The sequence below is a fragment of the Pocillopora damicornis genome, chromosome 5 (assembly GCF_964200805.1).
Source record: "Pocillopora damicornis chromosome 5, jaPocDami1.2, whole genome shotgun sequence".
Taxonomy (NCBI): domain Eukaryota; kingdom Metazoa; phylum Cnidaria; class Anthozoa; order Scleractinia; family Pocilloporidae; genus Pocillopora; species Pocillopora damicornis.
In genome coordinates, this window is record NC_142674.1 from 13,295,556 (window position 1) to 13,320,618 (window position 25,063).

Here is a 25,063-nt window from a genome sequence, read left to right on the forward strand (position 1 = left end):
ATGATGATAATGTCTTTCTCACCTTTTTCCTTCTGTTGAAAATTTGATTATTTCCAAAGTAAATTGAGGGTCGCTAGATATAACACCACGATCCGTGAAGACACAAACAATAATCAAAGTGCTCTGTGAGCAAACTCGTGAATTGACACATGATTTTTGAGATTATGTTTAATGTTATCTGGTTTAGGGAATTTTGTGGTTGATTGTCATCTAGAGTACGAGCAGTAGTTCAGTGTTCGCTAATGTAGCAAAGAAACAAAGTAACGTTGGGACAAGAAGGCATTACAATTGAAATGATCATGCTATTACATTTAACAAGGTGGATGATGTCATGTGTTTTAAACGTCTATCATTTTTGTTTCTGGTTCAAAAGAAAAGGTTGGAAGTAAATGTGGGTGAAAAGTGAAATTTACTGTCTTTCGTTGTAAATATTAGAAAATCAAGGCAATACTGTCTTAATGAAAACATTAACGATTCCCTCTTTATCAAATGAGACAAACGGGAACGAGTTTTGAGTGATATAACTAAGCCAAGCCTGCCACCGTCATTTTAGATCTCCGCCTGGGTAGATTTAAGTCACGTGCTAGGCAACGTATAATCAATAACAAGATAGAATTTCATTTCAGGCCTATTTATCAATTTTGTGGTGTGTAACTTTCGCATTTTAGTACGTTGTATGTATGTTGAATCTTCAAATTGTCTTGAAACTTACAAGAAAATTGTTCTTTAAAAATTCACTGAAAATCGGTAGCTAAAATTGTTTGTCTAAGTGTTATTTGATTTTCGTGTTAACTTGTTATTTCGTCAGTCGCCGGCATCTCTTGTTGCTTCACACAGGAAAAACACACGCGACGAAACGTAATGATCAATTTTGTCCTCAATCTCACGCTATAACAGAAAAAGCTTTTGAACATCTGTAAACTCCGAGCGCTTCGCAGTAAGTGATATTTTCAATGAATCTTCGGATTGTTTTCAAGTTCAAGGATTGTAAATTACAATTTTATGAAAAACGAAGGTTGTTCTGTTATTTCAGTGTGAATCCTTGAATGCTTGCCAGTCGCTGGCGCCGCTTGTTGAAACTAAAACGAAAAAAAAAACTCTTTTAAGATTATCATTGGCTTCTTTTTCACCCCACCACTATTCTTAGCAACAAAGGTCGCCATTTCGTCTGTTTATTGCTCGCCAAAAACTATCAAATGTACTCAAAAGCCTAAAATCTAAAAAAAGTTTACAGGAATCGACCAATCGAGCGAGCGAGCGAGCGAATGCTATTCCCCATATCGTATCTATAACTCGCTCTTGCGCATGCGCGCAATTCACGAGTTAAAAAGGAAGAAAATGACGAGTATTTTGCAGGATGTATTTCAGAATCCAATAACTACTATCTTTATATGTTTATGACCTCACTTCGAAGGGAGCCAATAAGAGGACATCAAAATTGTCTCAGTGCAACCATCTGGTGTGGAATTAAGTAAGTGTTGACCAAATATAGTTTATTTTAATGGTTTTTCCTTTCTAAAGAGTTCTGAGTTGATTTTAGATTAATTTCAACTCACTGCCAAAGCTTATCAAAAACTGAATTTTTTGTTTCAATCACTATGTTTTAGTGACACCGCTGAATCCTAAGATCTCCATTGATTTTTTTATGCGCAAATTAAAACTATTAGTAACTGAGAAGTGTTTAGCTATTTTCAGCGACCGACAGCAAATATAATCAATTAAAGGGCTCTTGGAGCCAGCTCAATCATGTTATGGCTTAAGTTTGTATTGATATCTTGGACTGTTTGAATAAGGTACAGCTGAATTCAGTTTATGTGAAAATTTCAAGACTTTTGGGCAGTTGTGTAATAAGAAAACTTGTTCATTTGTCGTGATGGGAATTGGAAATAAGGTTATGTGGGCTGGAGGTGGGATGGGCAGAGGTCATTAGGCATATAGTGTCCTTTTTGTTGGTGTGTGTGTGTGTGTTTGTGGGGCGGAGGGTGGGCTGGGTGGGCATGATCAAGCATCAAATGTTGCTCAAGTAACAAAACATTTATAACCCTCATCTTTCATGATCATTTGCACTATTGTGAAATATTCCGTGCTTGTTTCTTAATATCTTTTGTTTTTAACAAAGCGATCGTTGCATTTGGTATTTAACAAAGCGGCTACAATGGTTCTTAATAGAATTTCAAGCCCCCAGATAGTCTGATTTTCACATATCAATATTTGCGTAATCCCCAAACAGATGAGAGATAAAACAGTCAGAAAAGTAATCAAATGGCCAGTCACAAAAGCCACGCTTCGCTTTTCCCTATAAAAATTCGCCGGTTCCTCATGTAAGCCAATAACAATATAAGGCACATATGTAAAAATCAGTGCGCGAACACCCCCTAAACGTTAAAAATATATCAAGTCGAGGGAACAGTTTTGGTCTCAGCCCCTATTTTTGTCAACAAAGTGAACACATATCGGTTAAAAAAATGACACGTATGGACCACGTGCAAAGCTGTCCCTTGTTTCTCGAATATTGCGCGTGTTAAATATTCGATAGTGACATCTCATTTACATCTAGATCCACTTTTATTAAGTTGGTAAATTCTATACAGACATCACACCAACCAACTCAAGTGCAAAGTGAGAACACTCTAGGAAGGCTTGAAATTATTTTAAGAACGTCTGTGATCAAGAAACGGGCAAGGAATTTTCCCCAATAGTGCGAATGATCGTAAAAGATGATCGCGGAAAAGCGATTGCGTGACGCTCGGTAAGTTTTATAGGTCCGCAATGCGTACGTGTGTCTAGTGCTGAGTTTTAGCGGTACTTCCGTGGGGTCTTGTTTTGTGTAGGTTTGGTTGCAAGTTCAATTCAACAATTTGAACAAGAATTGATTAAAATAATTTTAGCTGCAAGGTTAGGTGGCTAAAATCTGGAATACAGAGACTGGAACATAGACATCAGGGATGAACAAGTTTATTGTAAAAAAACAGCCTGCATTACAAAAGGAACCGTAACTGTATGTATTTAATACAATAAGAAAGAACAAAACATGATTCAAGTTAGGAATTGTGATTTTTTTCTTTTACATCAGAAAATTTAATGAACATATAACTGTCATATAAAAAATAAATAGAAAGTTTAACAACAGGAGAGTATGAAGAAATGCGAACAGCTCTACTACTTGAGAATTACTGAAGGTTTCAACTGAGACGGGTTACTGTTGTAATTGAAAATTTTAAGTGGCAACATCAGTAATCTGCATTAAAAGCCTCGAGTTCCTGTTGAAACTTTCTCTTCTCAATGTATAAGCATTAAAAAGACTGTTCATAAATGTACTTCGGTTGCAGTTTTCAATTGAATGTACAAACTCAATAAAATATATATCTAAATACTTTTAAATACAAAAAGTCACTTGGGAGAAGGGGAATGCTATAACAGAACATTGTCCCAGTGATAATAACATGAACATTTTTGTCTTCAGTGAAAGATACAACAATGGCTTTGGTATCCTGTTAAATGATAATATAGGGTGGATGCATTCTGATCCTTACCATTATTTTGGTTCTTGCTGCAGTTTAGTTCTCTGCGAGACTGACTGTAGCCACAACTTTAGTTTTCTTATCAAAGGTAACAAAGAGCATTGGTGTATTTAGGAATGCTTCAACAACAATATCTTCACTTAATGACTGCTTAGTGTCAACTTTAAACAACTGTAAGGCACTGAGCAAAGTATCATTAAAAAATGTTACAGTGGTGTTAATGTCATCATGTCTCAGCAATGCTTGCAAGTGGTACTGACTGCTGCAAGGAGACACTTTCTGCCTGAGGCCACATGTTTCACACTTTACCACATTCCCTGGTGTTGCTGGAAGCTTTTTGTTACATTTGCAACATTGACGATAGCACATGAAATTTTGAACACCAAGGACTTCAGCATTTGTTGATGTTTGGGTGAAGTAGTCTGGCAAATCACCTGGTGAAGCTACTTCCTCTTGGAAGGGATCAGCTGGTGAAATGGAACAGTCATGCTTTGGCGTAGTAAGGTAAATGGAGTAGTCATCATTATCCTTCGTCACTTTAAGGTTACAGAAGTTATATGTGTTGTTGTCTGCAACTTCTGTAATCAGGTCCTCCCACGAGGTTAGTTTGATTGATCCAGATGGATCTAGGAGGCAACAATCAGCTTTCGACTTCGTGCCATCTCTTGTGATTATTTTCTTCACTCCAGATAAGTGGACCACTTTGGCTTTGAGATTAATAAGTTGGTTATTGGTGACATTCGAGAGCATCAAGATGTTTAGAGTTGAGGGAATCTCTTCTCGTAGAAAAGTGACCTTCAGTTCCTCTATTTGGACTCTTGCATTCATGAGAACACTGTCATTTTTAATGGTGAAGTTGCTAATCTTTACTGGGGACTTTTGTTTGCTGCATCTTTCAAAGTCAAGGTGCTTGCTTGAAGAGAAATAGACTCCACGTACTTTGGTCGCTTCTGTTTGAATAAGCATGTCAAAATAGCAAGTCTTGTTGGAGTGCTTAACAGGGGATACGTTATGAATGTATCCTGTTAGGTTGTTCATTGTCGTTCAAGTCCTATTACAACTGAGGTGTGTTTACCTGGAGAGCGAACAGAAATAAATGGTATCAGTAACTGTGGGTTGTAGAACAGGTATCAAAGAAAACTGCAATCTGTATGTACTACAGGGCACAAAAGCAATAATCATAAAATAAACATACCTGGATGTGTTGCATATCACATATCTGCAGATTACCCCTTAGATGTCAATTACAGTGCATGATTGGTATCTAAGGTGTACATTTGAGTCAATTTCATTTTTTTGTACTCATTAACTATGAATATTCTCTCTAAGACAAAAAGAAAAACACATGGAAGTTACAGTGAAGGTGACAAGAAAACCATGAAGGTCTATTTTTGAATCAATGCACGTATTGCTTTGTGATCGGAAAAATAAGTTGTATAAAATGTGTATGTAAAATGTGTACATGGATTTGTGATTCAGGTAAATTAGTGTAGACATGGTCTATAGTGGTTCTGTTATCAGTAGTAGAAAATGATACCAGTTGTCTGGAACTGTGATCTCTTATAAATAGATAAAGAGGAATCTTGTCTTTTTCACTTAACCAATTGATATTGAAATCGCCAATGAAAACTTTGAAACCTGAAATATCTAGGGTAAGAAGTCCGATCAATGCTACACACATTTGTCTAATTGGCACTCTTGGTGACCAATATATGCCTATTATGGTAATATGTGGAAGTTCCGAACTGCTGTAACCTTAATGATAGTTATTTCAACACCACCAGTGTTGTTGCAAACTGGATATCCAGGTAGAAAAGGAATTTTACTGTACACTGCGGTTCCACTACAAGGTCTTGTATTGAAAACGTCAAGTTGACTGTCATTTCTAAATAGGGTATACCCAGTGATGCTGTAGTCAGTATCACTGTCTAAGTAACATAACCATGCTTCTGAGAATACATTTACATCCATGTTTGAGTAGTTTAAGTCTTTTCATGTGTCCTCAATATGTCTGTGCAATGACCTTGAATTAAGAAAACATATCTTAAAGGCTGTTGGATCTGTTTTATAAATTGGAATTATGGAAAGCTTGAGGTGCCGGTCTTTTCTTAAATGTTGCATTTCTGCTTTTACTTCAGGAATAACAACTATTTTGCTTTCACAAAGGTCAGTAATATACAATCCCTCAATGGTTGTTACTCTGCTCAGTCCTACATAATGTACATGAGGTATTGCTCATCCGGTGTTAAAGTTAACAACTATTCTAGTTTCAGTGTCACCCTGTGATCTATGTATTGTTTTTGCTGCTGCAGGTCTAAATGGAAACTGCTTTCTTCTAACTTGAGCTGTTTTATTTCTTCCAACTGCAAATTGTGCAGTAACAGGTTTGATGGGGGTCCACGTGCATTCAATGCCATTGACATACACATGTCTGTTGTCATGTCTGGTTTTCTCACTAACATCCATATGGTCAAATTGAACCCAAATTATACCAGATGGTATATTTGTCATACAATTTTATCATCTTGATGATGCCGCCAGCACCATTTGTGATACCATCATCAGTTCTTACGTTTATGGCTATTTCTATTCTTTCCCCTTCAGCAAGTTGAAGATTTGAAGCTAACTGCTTCGTTTTCCTGGGATCCAGTGGTATTTGCTTGAAGATTTTATCTCTGAGTTCTGGAGAATTGCACCTATAACACTATCCAATGCTTTGATGGTATATTTGTCACCAGTAGCTGCGCTGTGAACTCTAATATTAAACTCATCAACTTTTGAGTTTTGAGTGAACAAATGAGGAACATCAATTGGATAATTCATACAGTGTTCTGAAATGCATCTTTCTTTCAGTTTTGCAATATCATCTTGGGTGTGATTACCTTCTCTCAATCTATTTAGAATTTGAGCAAATTCTCTACTTTCCCTTTGTCTCATAATTTTGTCCAGTTCAAACATTGTAAAATGTTCTTGCCATAAATTGGGGGCAAGAGATCCATAATCTGAGTTCTTCATGTCTTTGAACACATAACTGTCCATAACAGGTTCTAGTTGAAACAAATCACCCAATGCAATTATGCTAATACCTCCAAATACCTCTTTGCTACCCTTGATATCCTTAAGTCTATTATTTATTTGGACATTTCAGAGCGTGAAATTAATTTTTTTTTTCTGGTAGCCACTTGGCTCCTAAATTTTTCAAAGTGGTAGCCAATTCAAAAAAAAGTTGGTCGCCATTTTTAAAGACAAATAAAACCTTTTATAACGCTGTTAGCGTTCTAGATAGACCCTCCAAAATTAAGTTAGGAAAAAGATATTTAACGTGCTACAAATTGGACACTAGGATGTCCAATTTAATTCACTTTATCTCTAAGTAAGGTTATGATGAAGCATTCTAGTCGCCAATTTGGCGACTAATTTTCAGGATTTGGTCGCCAAAGTGAAAAATTTAGTCGCATTGGCGCCTTATTGGGCGCAATTTCACGCTCTGCATTTAACATAGCATTGCCTATCATTGATATTTCATCAAGAAATATAAGCTGAACAGCACGAAGTTTACATCTGAGGGTATTTAGTCTGCTTGAGTCAAGAGGTTTATATGTCTTTAGAGACTGGCATGCAGGTATTGCCAAGGCACTATGTACTGTGTTCCCTTTGATACCATAAGCAGCTTTTCGAGTAGTTCTTCTTCTTTCTTCATGCCCTTTACGCCTAACAGGCATGTAGGGCAGCAACGTGTTCCCTCCACATCTGGCGATCCCTTGCCATGAACTTGATGCCCTCCCAGGTCTTCCCCATCTCCTTTATTTCCTTCTCAACTGTCCGTCGCCATGTGATCTTGGGGCGACCCCGCTTGAGTTTCCCTTCTGGCGTCCAATGCATAGCAGTTTTTGCAATGGAAGCTTCTTGGCGGGTGACATGGCCAATCTACCTCCAGCGACTCCTCATCAGGATGGTAGCCATTGATTCGGTTCCACACCGTTCAAAAATATCTTTGAAGGCTTTTGGTGTGAAAAGTGGAGAGTTTTGATAGATCCTTCTCCGTTAAGCGCCAACATTCTAAGCCATACAGGAGGGTTGTAAGGACGCAGCTATAATAGAGCTTCAGCTTGGTACGAGTACTATAGGTGGAAGAACGCCATACCTTATTCATCATATTGAGCGAATTTCTGGCCTTGTTGAGACGGCTCTGGATGTCCAGGTCAGTTCCTCCATCTCTACTGATGATACTGCCGAGGTAGGTAAATCTGTCTGTGTAAGGAAGCTCTTCGTTATCGATCTGGACTGGTCGTGTGTTGGTAGCGTTCAGTGCCATAATTTCAGTCTTCTTGCTGCCGATGTTCAGGCCAACTTGCTTTGCAAAGGTGTTGAGGCGATGCGTCTTCTCTTGTATGTGGGTGTGGGTGTGTGATAGTAAGGCTAGATCGTCTGCGTAGTCCAGGTCTTCCAGGTAGGAGAAAGGTGTCCATCTGATTCCCCTGACCTGATTCTCAGTGGTGCGATGCATGATCCAGTCCACAACAAAGTTGAAAAGAAATGTAGACATTACACACCCCTGCCTGACACCAGTGTGAACTTCAAATAAGATGTCACCATCACCAACACAGCAGGTAAAGTCGTCATAGAAGCTTTTGATGATCTCAACAAGGTGGAAGGGGATTCCATATGCTCGTAATAACTTCCAGAGGCTGTTTCCATTAATATTTTAACTTCATTAAAGTTTTCGCCTGCTCTGGAATTATAATGTTTTACTGCTGCTTGATATAGAGCTCTGATAAGATGGGACTTGCCCACTCCAGCTCCCCCGGAGAGAAAATAGTAGAATGGTTTGTCAGATGTTTTAATAAGATGCAAAATGTGATAACAAAATTCCTTTTGCTTCTTGTTTAGTGTTTGAATCAACTGCCTGTTCTCTTGATCTTGCATTTCATTTAGTACAAGTGGTTCACTACTTGATACAGTAGAAGGAATTCCAACATCATCTGATAAATCATAGTTTTCGTTAAAATCAGGGTGTAGATCTTTATCACCCACAGCCTCATCTTGGTATTCTACATTTTGTGTAAATGGTGCTATTGAATCATACTGATTATGATCACCTGTATCTTCACTACCATTCAAGTGTTCCTGGATTTTATCCATATTACTACCGCAAACAGCATATTCTTTCATTTGTTCACTTATGGCATCTTTCATAAGTAAGAAACGTGCTTTGTAGGAAGAACTATTTGCTAGCAAGTCAGTTTCCTCATTTCTCCACGGTGTAAAGAGCATAATAAGTTCTCGATAATGTTTTTTCTGGATCTTTTTCTTTATTAAACCAAACACTTCTAATAACTCTAGCTATTGATCTTTTTTTGTTCTTCTTTTCATTACTAAGTTCATTACAAAGGTAATCATCATTGTTTTCACTTGCTGTTTCAAAGGGAAGGTTATCAGTGTCATTTTGAAATGATTTTTTGATGTAGGGTTTTCCTGATGAGCCATACCAAGCTGCCCAATCTGCTAATGTCAAGTGCTCAAGAGTAAAAGGACGTTTTGCATATTTTTGCAAAAGACCACCTGTGTATACTTCTTCACGATCATCTTCCATTTCTAAAATGTCATTAATAGGCTTAAGAAGCTGTACTCTTTCATTAGGAGGTGCAGTATTTATAAATATCACTTGGCGTGATGATTTCTTCATAGGAAGCTGATGAACAATGTAAACAGCTTCTTGTGCACTTATTTCAACACTGTTCAAAAATTTGTTTCCAATATCTCTGACTTGTTGTTTGATGTTAGAATTTCCTTTCCTAGCTTCAGCACATGCTTGTCGCAAAAGTTCACGCGTTCCTTTTTGAGCTATAGAAATATAAGACACTATATACATAGCACATGCATACACATCAAGAACAAATTGAATATCCATATTTGCTCTCCATGCCTTAAGGCAAGCTGGGTTGTAATTGTTAATTCTTAACTCATTTGGTTCTCTTTTCAAAAAGATAGTTGGAGAATTTAAAGTTGACCTGATAGCCAATCTATTGTTATTTTCAGTGACACCTAACTTGACAAGCAGCTCATTAGAGGTAACTAAATTCACCTTCTTTTAAATCATTCAATTGTTTCTGGATAGTTTTCCAATATTCTTTGTGTTGTTTCATTTCATGCAGTGGTCCATCTGAATCTAAAGGATATAAGATCTCAGTTGCCCTCATAGGAGGCTGTGGGTAATTAAATAGACATTCATTCTTATTCTTCTTTCTACATATGTGAGAGTGACTGTGAATTTGCCGGTTCACCAATTTCTACAGTTCTAGATCATCAAGCGGCCATTTACAACTAATGATCTGATCAATGAAGTTTGTAACAATAGCATCATCATCAACTCCAAATACTGGTGCACTGTCTAGCCATATAAGCATGTGGATGTGAGGTGAGCCTTGCTGCTGGTACTCCATTCTATAGGGTATCCAGTCAACCCGCCGACGGTCCAACTCGCCGACGCCAACTCGCCGACGTATAAAATCGAGTAGAGACGTCGGCGGGTTGGTCCTCAATACAGTGTATTAAAAGAACAATTATAGGAAAGAACCTAAATTGACCAGAGATTAAGACTGTCTCAAAAAAATTACTCAGAAAGTTGTCAATTGCAGTCTGTACCGAACTCCAAAAATAATACTAAACAAAATAAATTGGAACAAAATATCTTGGTTTAGAGATATGAATGTGGTCATAACCTATCCACATCTTCCTGAGGCCTGGCAATATATGAACTTTGACCTTTGCAGCCTATGCTAGGTATTGAGATTCCACTAACTGAAACCCTGACATTCTTAAAATCTTACAACAAGTATGTATGTAGAGAGAGTCTCAAACAAAAAATGACAATAAAGAGAGAGAGAGTTTGTTCTTGAAAGAGTTGAATGTCTATACCCACTTACTTCCTGGAGCCTGGCAATATATGGATTTTGATATTTGCAGCTTGTGCTAGGCATTGAGATTCCACTTACTGAAAAACTTGACATTTTTAAAACCTTACAACCAGTATGTATGAGAGATAACTGATTTTTGACTGATATAACATAGACAGTTACTTCTTGTGGCCCCTCTCAAGTTAAGCTCTGAAAGCTTCAGTCACCATTCAGTTCTGCTAATGCCATAATTTTTTGAAGTTGTTCAGTTAAGAAGCAGATACTCTCCAACTTGGCTATAGTTGTTTTGCATTCCTTTGACTTTGAACGTCAAGTGTGCTAGACAAAAGAGAAAAGTAAATCCCTGCTCGAATACAGACACAGTCCTCTGGTGGTTACAGCCGACAACCGAAATGGGTCTGGCCTCCAGGTTTGAGACCTATTTAACGGCTCAGTGCACGTATCAAATTAAAAAAAAGGAGGAACCATAAAGCATAAAAATAAAAACGATACGAGCATATCATTGCCGAGGTACCAAAGGGTAAGACCGAAGTATGGGCAATCTGCACTGCACCTCTCCTCGGGACGCAAAAATAAACAAGCACTGAGAGGAGCGCACAAAACTCTCCACCCAACTGGGATTGTCTTCTCTGGGCTGACTGCATGAGGTTTGAATCCTCACAAGGGACTCAAATTCTAATATTTTTTCTTTCACTATCCTACACAAGATACCATTAGCTCTCTGTGATCCAACTTGTCCATTGGAAGTGAAATGTCTTCTTCTGAAACATGATCCTCAAGCTGAAAAAGAAGAGTGATTGAAGTAAATGACGTGTGCTTATAACCCAGTAGCAGATCTAGGGGAGGGCCCCCCTCCCTTATTTTGGGTAATGAAATAAATGCAGAGGGAAGAAAAGCCAGCACAAAAATACATGTAGAAAACAGTTAGTTTCGCCCAGTGACCAAAAATCAGTCACTCGTAAGCTGTACCATGCATTAAGATTACATATTTTGAAAAAGACCTGACAGGCTGAAACCTACTTTCAACTGAAACAATTGTAGCACAAGAAAATTGTGGTAACAACTGACTAGTCTACATATGAACAGTTGTTCAGTTTGGGACTGTACCAAGTGATGAGAGCCTATGTTATTGGAAGATTTTGTCATGTTTATACCCACTTTCAAAGGAAACAACAATATCACAAAGTTAAAAAATGTAAATGTAACAGAAATGTGGTCACTTGTAATGATCCAGGAGCATTAAGATCTGACTAAAACTCTGTCACTCACAACCCAAACCTTGCAGAAAGATTCCACATTCTGAAAAACCCGACATACTCAAACCTACTTTCAGTTTAGAAGCCATACATTCAAATGCATGAAAATTGTGTGTAAAGCCTGTCTTGTCTGCTTATGTATAATTTGTCAAAAAAGTTTTTTTGACACTTGTCTCTGGAGCCTGAACCAAGCATTGATACTCTATATTCTTTATATATCCTTAAGCATATCTTATTTTACTTTGGACTGAGTAAATGTTTATCAGAAAGCCAAAAAATGCTTAGTAAAAATAATGTGGTCACTCACAATGATCCAGGAGCATTAAGATGACTAAAAACCTCTCACTTGTAATCTGCAACTTGTATGGAATTTCCACAATTTGGAAAAAACCTGACATTCAAGAAGCTACAACTCATGGCCAAAGTACTCAGCACCCTGCTCTCCCCTTACTTGGTGGTTGACAACTTTACACTCAACAAAGTAAAAAGTAAATCTTGATATTAACTCCTTAATAAGTTTCTTGCAAGTCCCACCTCCCCCCCCCCCCAAAACAATGTTGCCTGAAACTCTGAAACTAGTCACCATTTTGCAAAACCAGGCAGATTCAGCATATTTGATTGATATTAGTCATCACAACCTAAAAAATGGTCAACCAGACCAGCTATTATTAGGGAGATGGCAATCAGTTAAGAATCAAGACATACTTTAATCCCTAATTGCAATGCAAAATTTTTCCTTTTGCCAAACTTTTAAAAGTGTCCTTGATGTTTATTTTCATAACAAGTATCATGTATGATTACTTAAAAGTTTTAAATTCAAAATACAATCAAGGAATGAAGCTTACATTCCTTAAATGGCACTGACATGAGGTTTTTATTGACCATACTCCAGTATTCATGCGAGCTCAATGCCACAACTGCTCTTTAGGTACCCCATATCTATCAAGGCCTCCTAACTAAAATGTCTTTACCCTAATAAGCCCACTCCTCTCTCCTCCCACTAAACAAAAATTCTACAGTATTGGTTGTATTGTTATTGATTTGACTGTATTAAATTGAGCTTATCTTGTTATTCATTCCTTTCTAGTCAAAATAAAAATGTATATATCCTCCACTGTTGAAAAGTAACCCGCTATTTCAAAAAAGTCCATTACCTCCCACCCCTGCCCCTACTTATTTGTTCTCGACTGAGTTCTGTTTGCATGCCATACATACAAGTTTTTTTTATCTCAAGGTTGCTATCGTAATTGTTCTAATCACACTTAAAAGAAAACAATTCACAATTGTATAAAGCGTCGATCACATATCATTACACAACAAAATCACTTTCATGCACAAGAAATATCATCGAATTAATTAACGTCGATGCCGTGATTTGCCGCTTATATAAATTTCCTTTGTTACAAGATATCCTTAACCTTCACACGGCTAGATTTTCAGATATATGAACAACTTACCTTGATGAAATTTAGGTATCGGTACAAAGCTGTTTGCTTGAACAAGTGAAGATCGAACGTGTAGTAGAAGTTTTCCCGCCACAAAAGGCCTCCGTGTTTCCTTGCTTCCAATTACACTTGAGTCTTCATTCGTTCTCGCCAGCGTTAGCTAGGCCCAGCACACTCGGTACAGTGTATATCACAACGAGGCAAAATATCAACAGGAGGTCCTTCCAGGTTTGGTATAGGATAATCGCGCGCTTTTTTGAATCTCAATTCCGTTGACGACTCTGTTAACAAAGCATCCGAACGAAGCGATTGTTGTCTGGTTATTTTACAGTTAATTCAGGGTTAGGGAAAGTAAGCGAAGGAAATGGCAGAAAGACGAGTAAACGATCGCGGACAAAATCAAGATGATAATGCGGTTCCAGCGGCAATTAGAAATAGTAACATGTCCGAAGAATGCATCGTACTGCTGGAGGAATTGATCCGCAGCAACCGGGCTCTGGCGAGCGAAAATGAAAAGCTGCGGCAGCTGCAAGAGCGCAGCAACAAATCAAACTTAGAGGCTCTTCAGCGGATTGAGAACCGTCTTGAAACTGGTGATAATGGAGCCAAAGTCCGTCGACGCCAAAATAGACAGAAGCGAAGGACGATAGTAGTTCTACCAGCTTGTCGAGTGAGTAGTAAAACTTAACTGATGAGCATAAATAATGTGATATATGTTCATGATTTGCTGAATTCAGTTCTGTTTCGCGGAAGATTTGCTTTTATGTTGAGTACGTGTTTGGCGCGCAAATTATATGTATAACTCAATTATTTAGGCGGTAATCATTTGGCATAATTATGTGTGGTTACATTTACTTGATAATCCCCTTTACCATAAACAGGTCTACCAGAAAGGTTTTTTCCTCCCTGTTCTTTCAACGAGAATAATCCAGTACGAAAATTCATGTTATTATCTTTTCTCTTGAACCCTTTTGACTTTCCCTGTTTTAATCACACAGATGGTTAAGGTTAATTGTACTTGTGTAAAAATCGTGGAAGTAGAAATAGGGGAAAGGTGACAAATTGATTGTTGAAATTATTTCAATCTTTTAGAGAGCCGTGAGAAGGATATATAAACTTCTTTTAAAAAAAGACGACTTTGGTGGATTTTATCTTGACGAAGAGTGAGTAACATGTTATTATATTCAAAGATATTTTACTTTATATTGATTAAACCGTGAAATCAGAGTCTAAGCTGCTGCTAGAAATATTGAGATGTTATGTGAATACCTTATTGTTGTTGCTTTTGTCTAAGTGTTAATACTGTTAAAACAGAATACGTGGCTTAATCACGGTGTTTGTTTTTGTCTCAGAGTAAATTCTGATAACAACTACGGAATTTTTGAGCGCACAGTAGAGCAGGTTGTACATCAACAGGGAGGACCTGAAAAGTGTCCCTGGACAAAGGATATCATTGAAGGTAGCTATCAATAATCATAGCACATGCATTTCACTTTCATTGGGGTGTCATTATGATTTTTTGCAGGTGGGCATAAGAATTTGGCACTTAAGCGTATTGATGTATATCTCTTTTATAACAAGTTGAGTTTCACTGAAGGCCTTGGCTTAAAAACATCCAGACAAAATCGCGCTCACAGTTGGTTAATTTGTCTAGAGCCCAGTCCTTAAAGATACCCCTGCTTTTAGTCTGTACCATCAGTTGGTGTCTTTAACCACTTTTCCCTCAACAAAAATTTCATCATAGAACTAGCATTCAGTAACACAGTTAGATATCATGCAACTTCTAATGAGCACCCTCATTATATGTTTCAAATTTGGGACAAGAGGAAGGGTATATTTTTAATTTTTTTCCTAATTTACATAATAACTTTCTCAAATGTTGCAGAAATTTAAATATGTTGCAAACTAGAACTGTCAGGTTAATTTCTTGTCTCTGAAACATTAAGTTCACTGTAAACCCTCAACAAAGCTTACTTCACACCTTAGCAATGAATCACCAAGGACATACTGCAAATTTATATAACTTGGCAAATATTCCTATGAGGCCAGCCATAAATGATTATAAATTTGAACATTGTCATTTATTTATATGGGAATCTTTTTATAATCAACTTCTCATGGCATTTTGATAATTATTTCTTTGAACAGCTGCTTTACAAAGATATTTTAAAACGTGCCTAGAAACACATAAGCTGAAGAGCAGTAATCGCTATGAGGCACATAAACAAAAAACAAGAAAGAGTGGTCGCCAAAGAGAGGTATTTATTGGGATACTATTTTAACATTTTACTTTTCATATACCCTGCTGTTCGCAAACGACAGGGTCTGACAGATGTTAAGTGTTACCAGTGCACCATTGAGTACATTGATCAATAGGAGGGAAGATGTTTCCCACTGAATGCATTTTTTTTGCCACTTCAAAATTGGATGGCTTTGCATATAGACACTTTTAAGGGACTGTGTCCTGTCAAAATTGTTTTGTGCCTATGAGAGCAATTGTTAAATGAATTATGTATTCTAGTCTGTATCTAGAGCCTTCCTTACAAAGAAAATCTTTGTAAAGTAAATTTGGTAATTGTATAATATTATTTTAAAGATGGATCTGTAGTTGAGGAAAAGAATGAAAAATATTAAGATGTGATTTGAGATCAATGATAGCTTGTATGGACCATTTGATGAAAAATAAAGGACAAGGAGACTCTATAGTATAACATGCTTAAGAATTCCATTCTTACACTGTGTGCACATGCATATCAAGAGAAATTAGTAATTTGGATCATATTTTCCATTTGAGGTCTTATAATACCCTTCTCATGCTTGTTGTATATTTTTGTTTTTTCAGAAGTTAATGAGACGAACTACAGCCCTCGAGCTGGTCAACTGGGCTGACCAGCATAAAAAGGGGAGAGTGGCAGAGGTTCTTGTGATGGAGGCAATGAGCAGTGAAGAAAGCTGTTACGAGGATGATGATATAAATAACTCAAAATTAACAAAATACTCTGTCCATCGCCTTCAATGGGAGAGTAGAAGAATGAAAAAAAAAAAAAAAAATTGGTAAGGCCTATAAGAAAAAACTCACTTCAAGAGCTAAGGAGAGAATCCTACCCAGAATTGATGGGCAACCTTCTCTGAGATGCCCACCAACTGAAAATTTTCCGGGGTGGGCAATAGGGCAGTAAAAAAAATTGTTTTATCAATTTGAAAATGTATAATATATCCAGATCATAAAGTATTAATCAGCCATGTCTAGAATGAAGGTCTTTTACATGCCTGCGTGAGACTTCTTTTTCATTGAATATGTTAATTAGCAATTTTAATGGTCTCATTATCTAAAGTAAGTAATTGTGAATTCTTCAATTTTATATTTAATTTCCTCCATATGAGATACTTTTTTCCATATTGATGTACAGGTCGGCAAATAATTGATAGCTATTGCAAATTTAAATTGATTTAGAAAAATATACTGATTTTTTAGATTGATAGGTTGAACTTATTTTTTATTGTTAGTATCAGTTCAAATTGTATTTCTTAGTGGCTGGATTTGAGAGTGAAATTTGTGAATTAATAGCTTTTTGTGTAGTGTGTTGCTACAGCTAGTTATATTCTGTAGTTCTTATATTTTTATAGTGATAGAGATTCTATTCTATTCTATATAAATGACTGAGATTATATGAATTATACATTAATGAAAGAGAAACAATCTTAATAAAGTATGAAAATTAGTAATTCAAACATTTGGATGTCTCTTTTTTAATTATGTGTGTGCCTCAAATGAGATATCCTCAGCTTTATTGTGGGTTTACTTTATCTCAGGGGAGGAAGTGAGTTTTGAACGAAACTATTTCATCACTGCAATTTCAAACATTCAGTAATTACTTGTATGTGTGATGTCTCTTTTTCTAACAATTTAGAAGTTTCCCAAGATATTATAAGTTATCATAGTATAAATGTGGGTGTGATTAGGCAAATCAAAAGTCAATTTAAGGTGAAACCTACAGCTTTTAGAGGCACTTAAAGGTCACTAAATGATGAATTTTAACAAAACTTGAAATTTAAGAGGACCTGAAAGTACAACAGAAGATGAATTACAACAAAACCTGCAGCTTTAAGTAGTACTTAAAGGGAAACAAAAGATTAAAGAAACCTTTAAGTTGCCTTTACAAGTAGAAGTTTTGGCAATTAAAGACGAGTTTACGAGAATTAGGAGGATTCTTAAAGTCAATTAAATGGTTATTTAGGTTTACTTTCATGTGATCCTAAAGTGTTCATGAAATGGTTCATAAGGAGACTTTCATTTACTTCTGAAAGTTCAATTAAAGATTCATTTCAGAACTTTCGTATGTCACCTAAAGATGTCTTAAATACTTCTAATGTTAACCTTTAAGTTACCTTTCAGGAAACTTAATTTAGTCATTTCATCCTGTGATAGTCATTGGCGATGTTTAATTTACCTTATTCACCTTGAGATCCTTATAAACTTTGTTGCAAATAAAAATAATTGCTTTTTACTAAAGATCTTATCTAGAAAGCCAAGTTTTCTTAATAAAATCTGACCGATTGTCAAGATGAGTCTTTACAGTGTTGTTGTCACACAATAACTCGTTTGTGTCTGAAGCTGTTAGAGTCATTGGTGATGTTTACTTCGCTTTATTCGCCTTGAGATCCTCATAAACTTTGTTGCCAATAAAAAGAATTGCTTTTTACTAAAGATCTTATCTAGAAAGCCAAGTTTTCTTTAAAAAATCTGAGCGATTGACATGATGAGTCTTTTAAATCTTTTTCTGTATGTTTAACTTCTAATAAGTTGTATTGGATTGAGGACCAACTCGCAGACGTCTCTACTCGATTTACACGTCGGCGAGTTGGCGTCGGCGCATTGACCGTAATTCCTCTATAGAACCAGTCAGATATTTTGCCCAGAGGTTGGGCTCCTTTTAAGAGAAAGTTAGTCAGAAACTGACTTACTTGATAATAAAAATGCCTTGCACATGTTACTGGGTCACTTTGAATTAACCTGCATTTTTCATTCCAATTCATATTTTCTAAAATTATCAGTATCTGTGTACTGTTTGTGGTCAACTAATTCACCAAGTATTCTAAGCAGATGGATTCACTGATTTTCTGCTGAAGAGAAACTACAAAATAATGATGCTGGTCCTAACTGTCTTATCATGGCAAACAAGTCCTTTTTTGCTTTTTCAAAATAAGGTGGAGAGCCTCTTAATGCCTTGAGGAACTGAAATCCTTCATCATGATGAATCAAATTTTCTATTGCCCCTTCTTGTTTGAGTTGTGCTGCATTTAAAGTTCTGCTATTTCCTTTGCACTTTCTAAGAGCAACTTGTGATTTTCCTAGTAATATTTTCATTTGCAGTTTCTTTGCTTTGAAGAATATGTTTTCAACACACACTGCAGCTCTTCTATCTGCTTGTCGTACTTCAGATTTACAAATGTCACTGTAGTGAACATTAACGAGTCTATCATTATTTTCCGGTCGTTTTTGACTAAGGAATATACCAGGATATGCTAATTCTTCAGAAAACTGATCTTGAAATATGCTTAATGGTTTCTTTCCTTCACCTGGTGAAACACTTAGAATACATTGACTCCCATTGTCTTCAACAAAATCTGTGTTAGTTTACGTAGTGTCAGTAACTCGAGCAGGTATTTCTGCTTCATCCTCACTCCACTGATCTTCAGTCTCAATATCTTCACTAGAGGAAGTGCATGTATTATTTGTGGTATTACTAGTACTGTTGTGAATATTTTGTGGTTCTTCAGTTTCATTTTCAATATTTCTGTCATCAAATAGAAAGTTTGATGTGCATTCTTCTCCCCAGGCTTGATTAACTGTTATTCCTTCTTGTCTAATTAGGGTACTGTTAGTGACAAGCCAGTTTACTGCTTGGACAACTTTATGAGGTCTTATGTTAAGGGACAATGCTGAACTTTTGTATTGCAATCTTCTTTTTAAATTTACCTTAATTGTACCTGTTTCTGATGGTAACCTTGGTAACATATTCACAGTCTCAGACACTTCTGCTGGTACATTTACAACATTTCCATGTATTTTGAATTGTCTACCTCTTGGTGCCTGCATTAATTTAAAAAAAACAAGTCTTGGAGCTAAAAGTCTGCTTTCCAACTCATTCAAGTCAAAAAAGTCTGGTTTCGTTGCAAATTGCATTCCATTCAAAACAGCAGAAGGGGGACCTTTATTTTTCAATAAATAATTATGGCATGTTCTACACAACCACTCCATATTTTTCACACTTTTTCGATTAGATAAATATTTTTCAGCTGATGAAGGATATTCCTTTCTTATCTTATCAGCAAGAGAAACACTGTGTTTATACCATAACTGATCACAACAGCTACAGACATATACAGGACCATTGGACACCAGTTCATGAAACAATGAAATGAAATAGTCCACATTTTTTTGGTTTGTATTGTTACCTTTTTCAAGAGTTGTTCCTATTTTAATGGGACATTCTGTATTTTGATTTTCGTCAAGAGAAGAATTTTGTTTTGCAGTTTTGCATCTATGGCTGGGATTATTTTCATTCAATTTCCCCTTGTCACTGCTTTTCTTTTTTTTGCAATAATATTCCCTCATGTAAGCACTGCAGTTGCGTTTTGTGCTTGCATCATTAAGTTTGCTTCCTTTAGATGGTAAATTTCTTCTTTCATCAACCTTCTTTCTTTTTCGATATTCCCTCATGTAACTGCTGTGCTTCCTTTTTGAAGTGCTGATATGTGAATTCCCAGAGACAACACTTTCTTCTATCATATTTAAATCACTATGACTTTGCTGACTTTCTGATGAGCTACTGCCAAACATACAAGGCACTGTTGACACATAATGTACTTCACTTACATGACCTAAATATATTGATGTAACTGGCTCTTCTAATAACTGAACAGGCTGTACTATAGTTGTGTGACAAAAATTTTCATGGGATTCTATGATGTGAATTCTCAAATAATGTGACTCTTCAACTGCTTGAACAATGAGTGCATCACACCATGTACCTCGTAATGACATGTTGGTCAAATATTCATTCCATGAATTCTGGGTATTGCTTTCAATGAAATGTTCTGGGTTTGCTCTTAGATAATCAATACCAGTTTGCCTAACATGCAAGTGATGGCATGGATCACCATATAACTGATGAAAAACAGCTCTAAAAAAACAGTCACCAGCACCCCCAACATCTAGGGGTCTAAATCCCAGCTGACGTAACCGAAAGTTTAACAATATGGTGGAACCAACTGATACTGTAGTTTCAGTGTTGACATTTACATGTAGTTGAGGGCCTGGATTTAATTCAATATCACCTGAAGTCATAAGCTTCATTCTTGATACAGAAAATCTTCTAGAATGGCTGCTTGATTTCTTTAAAAGCTTATTTACGGTTGGTTTGCTTAGATTAACAAAGCTGGTGAAAAAACTGTCACATCTCTAAAGATATCTTATGTAACACAACTTATGGTCAGTAGCAAAGCTGTATAGCCTCGAAGACTTAGGAATAATTATATTTCCTAATGATGACCTTAAGTTTATATCTTGTTTTTCTTTTTTTCATAAACTGCACAATCCGTTTCATCGAGACCCTCGACGGCTCTCGGTCTCTACGTCGTTTCTTTTGTTTTTGGTCAGCTGTTTTGAAATGTGTATCAGTTTCATCTGTTCCACGTGAACACAACATATCCACATCAGTTGTTTTCGAGAAATCGCTTACATTACGTTTAATCGCATTTATACTGCTACTAACATAACTTTTTCTGTTCATATATACCACAGCTTTCGCAGATGTTTCGTCAGTAGAAGGAGTCTTTCCTTTAACATCAGTCAGGTTTCTCGCTCTTCGATATACATTTTGTGTAATCTCCAAACGGGCAGGCTCAATAATCCCCACAAGGGGCTCACTTTTCCCCAAAAGGAGCTCAATGTTTGCCTTTACGGCCTTTTCTTTTCCCCAAATGGAACTCACGAAGCTGAAGTTCTTTCCTTTACGCATCGTAAACAACACCGCAGCATGACTATTCTGTTGGCGTGGAGAGCATCGATCGAACACTTGAAAACATCCTTTTACTCGACCACATTGACTCAAACTTCGAAAGCTGTGGCATACTGAGAAACCAACGTTATAGAAGTTCATCATAAAGTTTACAAGAGCAAAAGGACACTCACCAACTTTCCGAAGTGTGATCCACAATTGTGAAATTCCTCCTTTCCTCAAGGCACGGGTAAAAGCTCATGGTGGTCAAAGATCAAAGTCATCGTCATATTTTCGTCCCCGAATTCAATTGCTCCCGACTCTTCCTTGCGGTTTTCTACTTGAATCCAATTGGTCAACCGACAGTTTCCGAAATTATAACGATAAAATATCGACATGGTTACACATTCCACTGGTTGAAAATCAGTGTACAATTCATGTTATCTGTCACGTAAGGTAAACTATGAGTAAAACATCATATTTCGTGCTCAAATATGGCGTATATAAGGTGCTTTTCGAATTCCGTAAGCTCTTCTATTGTGTCTGCGTGCTAACGCACTAGACACAAAAGCCTATAATGCAACTGAATAAAGTGCATCGGCAGAATCGAAATAAAATTGGTGAAGATCGTAAACGAAAATTGACAGCGAATCATCAACATTTTAACAACTGAATTAAACATTTAGTAGGCCTAGAGTGAAAAGTAGTTTATTTAAATAGTTTTTCCCTTCTGAACAGTTTTGAGCTCATTGCAAATTAATTTCAACTTACTGCCAAAGCTAATGGAAAACTTATTTTTTGTTTTAATCATTACCTTTTTAGTGACACCGCTGAATCCTAAGATCTCCTTTCTTTTAAATGCGAAAATTAAAAGCTACTTTTGAGTTTATTTGCTACAATCGTGCCAAAAAAACATCTCTTTGGGCATCACGATTATTTCAAATGAGTCAATCAAGTAAGGGATCGTTAACGCTTGCAACCATCTGGTGACGAATAACGTAACTGTATTACCGATTGCTGTTAAAATTGATCCTTTTAAAAACTCCGGAGATTTTAGTATTATGAAGAGTTTAAAATTTAGTTTTTCTCTGTTCTGTAGAGTTTTGCTTCTCGCATTTTTTTCGTACCTGTTTCTATTTCGTGTTTATTTCGTGGTGACAAATGACCAAACTATTTTACCAGCGTCATCGGTCTGTGTAACCGATTGCTGTCAAAAATTGGTCCTTTTAAAAACTCTGGAGAATTTAGTATTAAGAAAAGTTTAAAATTTGGTTTTTCTCTGTTCTGTCGAGTTTTGCTTCTCGCTTTTTTTCCTACCTGTTTTTATTTCGTGTTCTTTTGTTTTGTTTCGTTTTTTTAACAGTTATTTACACTTGAGAAGCGTTGAGCTATTTTCAGCGACCGACAGCAAATATAATTTAAAAAGCCTATAATGGAACTGAATAAAGTGCATCGGCAGAATCGAAATAAAATGGGTGAAGATCGTCAACGAAAATTGACAGTGAATCATCAACGATTTAACAATTGAATCAAACAACTAATAGGCCTAGAATGAAACTCGTTTTAGTGATCCGAACAAGACCATAAGAAAACAACTAATCATGATAATGTCTTTCTCACCTTTTTCCTTCTCAGGCGCGTCGGAGGGGGGGTTCGAAGGGTTCGAACGAACCCCCTTTGAAGTTCGATAATGGCGGACTGAAATACAAATGATTATAACTGACAACACCAGAGAGGCCGTTTTTTGAAAAATCGAAAAGTAAATACAATTATTCTGCTCCCAGGCGCGCTGTATAGTCGTGTCTGTTCGATTATTTATCTCTTTTCGGTAAAATATTGTATAAACTCTGAACGAAAAAAAAAATAACGATTTCAGAGTATTTGTAAATCAGCGGTGAAATTGAGAATTTATCGTGGGTCGGCAAAAGCCACCGACTCGTTTCGTGATCTAAACCTTTCATTTAATTCCCCATGTTCTAAACGAGTCAGGGATTGGGTTTGAGTTGGGACCGCAAAGCATCTATGGATTGATTGAAGGGACAGACGAGTCATATTTACAAAGTAATTCTGAAATGCCTCACTATAATTGTTGCGTTCCTGGCTGTACAAACAGCTTTAGGAACGCTTCACATCTGCATTTCTACAGATTACCGAAAGATGGGTTTACCAGAAAGCAATACAAAGTCATTTTGAAGAATGATTCGCTAAAATTGGACTCCACAAATACTCGAATTTGCTCAGACCATTTCGAAGGTGGCGAGAAACTCAGTCGAGCTCATCTGCCGACTATATTTCCTTGGAAAAAGGCAGAAAGCACTAGACGACAGCTAAAAAGAGTCATCAGCTTCGAAGAAAATCTGGCAATTCAGGAAGCAAAAAAGAAGAAGAGGGAGGAAAAGAAAGACATGGCACAAGCATCAGTGACAGTCGAACATGAGAACAATCGTGAGACACAAACATCTCTCACAGGATTGGAAATCGAAACAATGTTAAAGGAGTTGCAAAAGCTTAAAAAGGACATCAGTGAATTGACAAATGAAAAGAATCAGCTGCTGGAGAAAAATGCCAAGTTGAGTGAAGAAAATGCAAACCTACTCGAGGCAAACTTAAAACTCGAGCAAGAAACAAAAAGACTAAGACACTCTCTTGAAAACTTTCGTTTCGATATTGAGAAATATAAAGACAATGCTGAAGACATTGCCTTTTATACTGGTTTACCAGACTATAATGCACTGCTGATATGTTTCGACATGGTTAAAGATGCAGCAGAGCATATTGAATATGAACATGAACGAACGCACCCAGGAATTCAGTGTGGCAGACCTCGATGTTTAACCAAGTTCCAAGAGTTTACTTTGACACTAGTGAGATTAAGGCTTGGATTGCTGGAAAAGGACCTTGCTCATCGGTTTAGTGTCTCAAGACCCCTTGTATCCAAAGTTTCAAGGGCCTGGACGAGATTTCTGAGGGGACAGTTTGAGCCACTTATTACTATTCCACCCAGGGAAGTTCTCAAACTCTACATGCCTGACATTTTCAAATCCTTCTATCCAGACTGTGTCATTATTGTGGACTGTACAGAGTTTGAGATGGAGAAACCTTCAGCACTTAATTCTCAATCTGCTTGCTACTCGTCATACAAGTCTAGAACGACGATGAAAGCCTTGCTTGGTATAACACCCAGTGGTGCTTTATGTTTTGTCAGTGAGCTATTTCCTGGTTCAACTTCTGACAAGGAAATAACAGCTCAAAGTGGACTGTTGGACAAGTTACAACCTTATGATCAAGTTATGGCAGACAAAGGGTTCAACTGCACTGATGAGCTTGCTTCTGTGGGAGCAGAACTGATTAGACCAGCATTTTTGGTTAAAGATACACAATTCTCAAAAGAAGAAACCAACCACAACAAGATTGTTGCCAGTTTGAGAGTACATGTTGAGCGATTGATGGAGAGAATAAAGAATTGGCACATCTTTGACCACCGAATTCCAATTACTCTTGCCCCCATAGCATCTGATATGTTATTTGTAGTGGCTGGACTTTCTAATTTTTACCCTCCTTTGATTAATTAAAATTTATGTGAATATAAAGCAACATTTTAATACTTAACAATGGTATGGATTTATGTTTTATTGCCTTGCATTAAAATAGCATTGATAAACTAGTGTTTGATAATGTATTATGATATTGCCATCATGCCACTGGACTGTAACCAGACTGGTTATAAGTCATTACAATAATCCAAGCACACTACACATGTAGTTAGTAAATATTTTACTCAGTCAAATATGAACATAACTGTGTACAATGTATAAAAACACTGAGTTAATGTGTATAGACAAAACAGATCGCTGTTTCTTTCAAGACAAAGTTTATCTAATCTTAGCTATAGCAAATACCTATAGGGTGGTTTTTAAAAAA

The 25,063-nt window shown here is 36.7% G+C and overlaps 2 protein-coding genes and 2 pseudogenes across 4 annotated transcripts in view; 2 read left to right on the plus strand and 2 right to left on the minus strand.

The window, feature by feature from the left end:
• Positions 1-2,939: 2,939 nt before the first annotated feature.
• LOC149045401 (uncharacterized) lies at positions 2,940-21,423 on the minus strand. Its single transcript, XM_089205781.1, has 2 exons — positions 21,337-21,423; positions 2,940-4,596 (listed from the first exon to the last, which is right to left on the minus strand). The coding sequence occupies exon 2, from the start codon at positions 4,557-4,559 to the stop codon at positions 3,558-3,560; it is 1,002 nt and encodes a 333-aa protein (XP_089061907.1). The 5' UTR covers positions 4,560-4,596; positions 21,337-21,423; the 3' UTR covers positions 2,940-3,557.
• LOC149045402 (uncharacterized) lies at positions 13,340-16,461 on the plus strand (annotated as a pseudogene). Its single transcript, XR_016186451.1, has 5 exons — positions 13,340-13,809; positions 14,232-14,302; positions 14,492-14,598; positions 15,288-15,397; positions 15,982-16,461. The product of XR_016186451.1 is annotated as an uncharacterized LOC149045402 (transcript).
• On the minus strand, positions 17,370-21,405 carry LOC149045403 (uncharacterized; annotated as a pseudogene). The gene is made up of 2 exons (XR_016186994.1): positions 17,966-21,405; positions 17,370-17,440 (listed from the first exon to the last, which is right to left on the minus strand). The product of XR_016186994.1 is annotated as an uncharacterized LOC149045403 (transcript).
• Positions 21,424-23,157: 1,734 nt separating the features above from the next.
• LOC149045404 (uncharacterized) overlaps positions 23,158-25,063 on the plus strand; it is a 2,143-nt gene continuing 237 nt past the window's right edge. The window contains exon 1 of the mRNA XM_089206564.1: positions 23,158-25,063. This exon is cut by the window's right edge and continues 237 nt beyond it. Coding sequence (XP_089062690.1) covers positions 23,215-24,714 — 1,500 coding nt within the window. The 5' untranslated portion in view covers positions 23,158-23,214 and the 3' untranslated portion in view covers positions 24,715-25,063.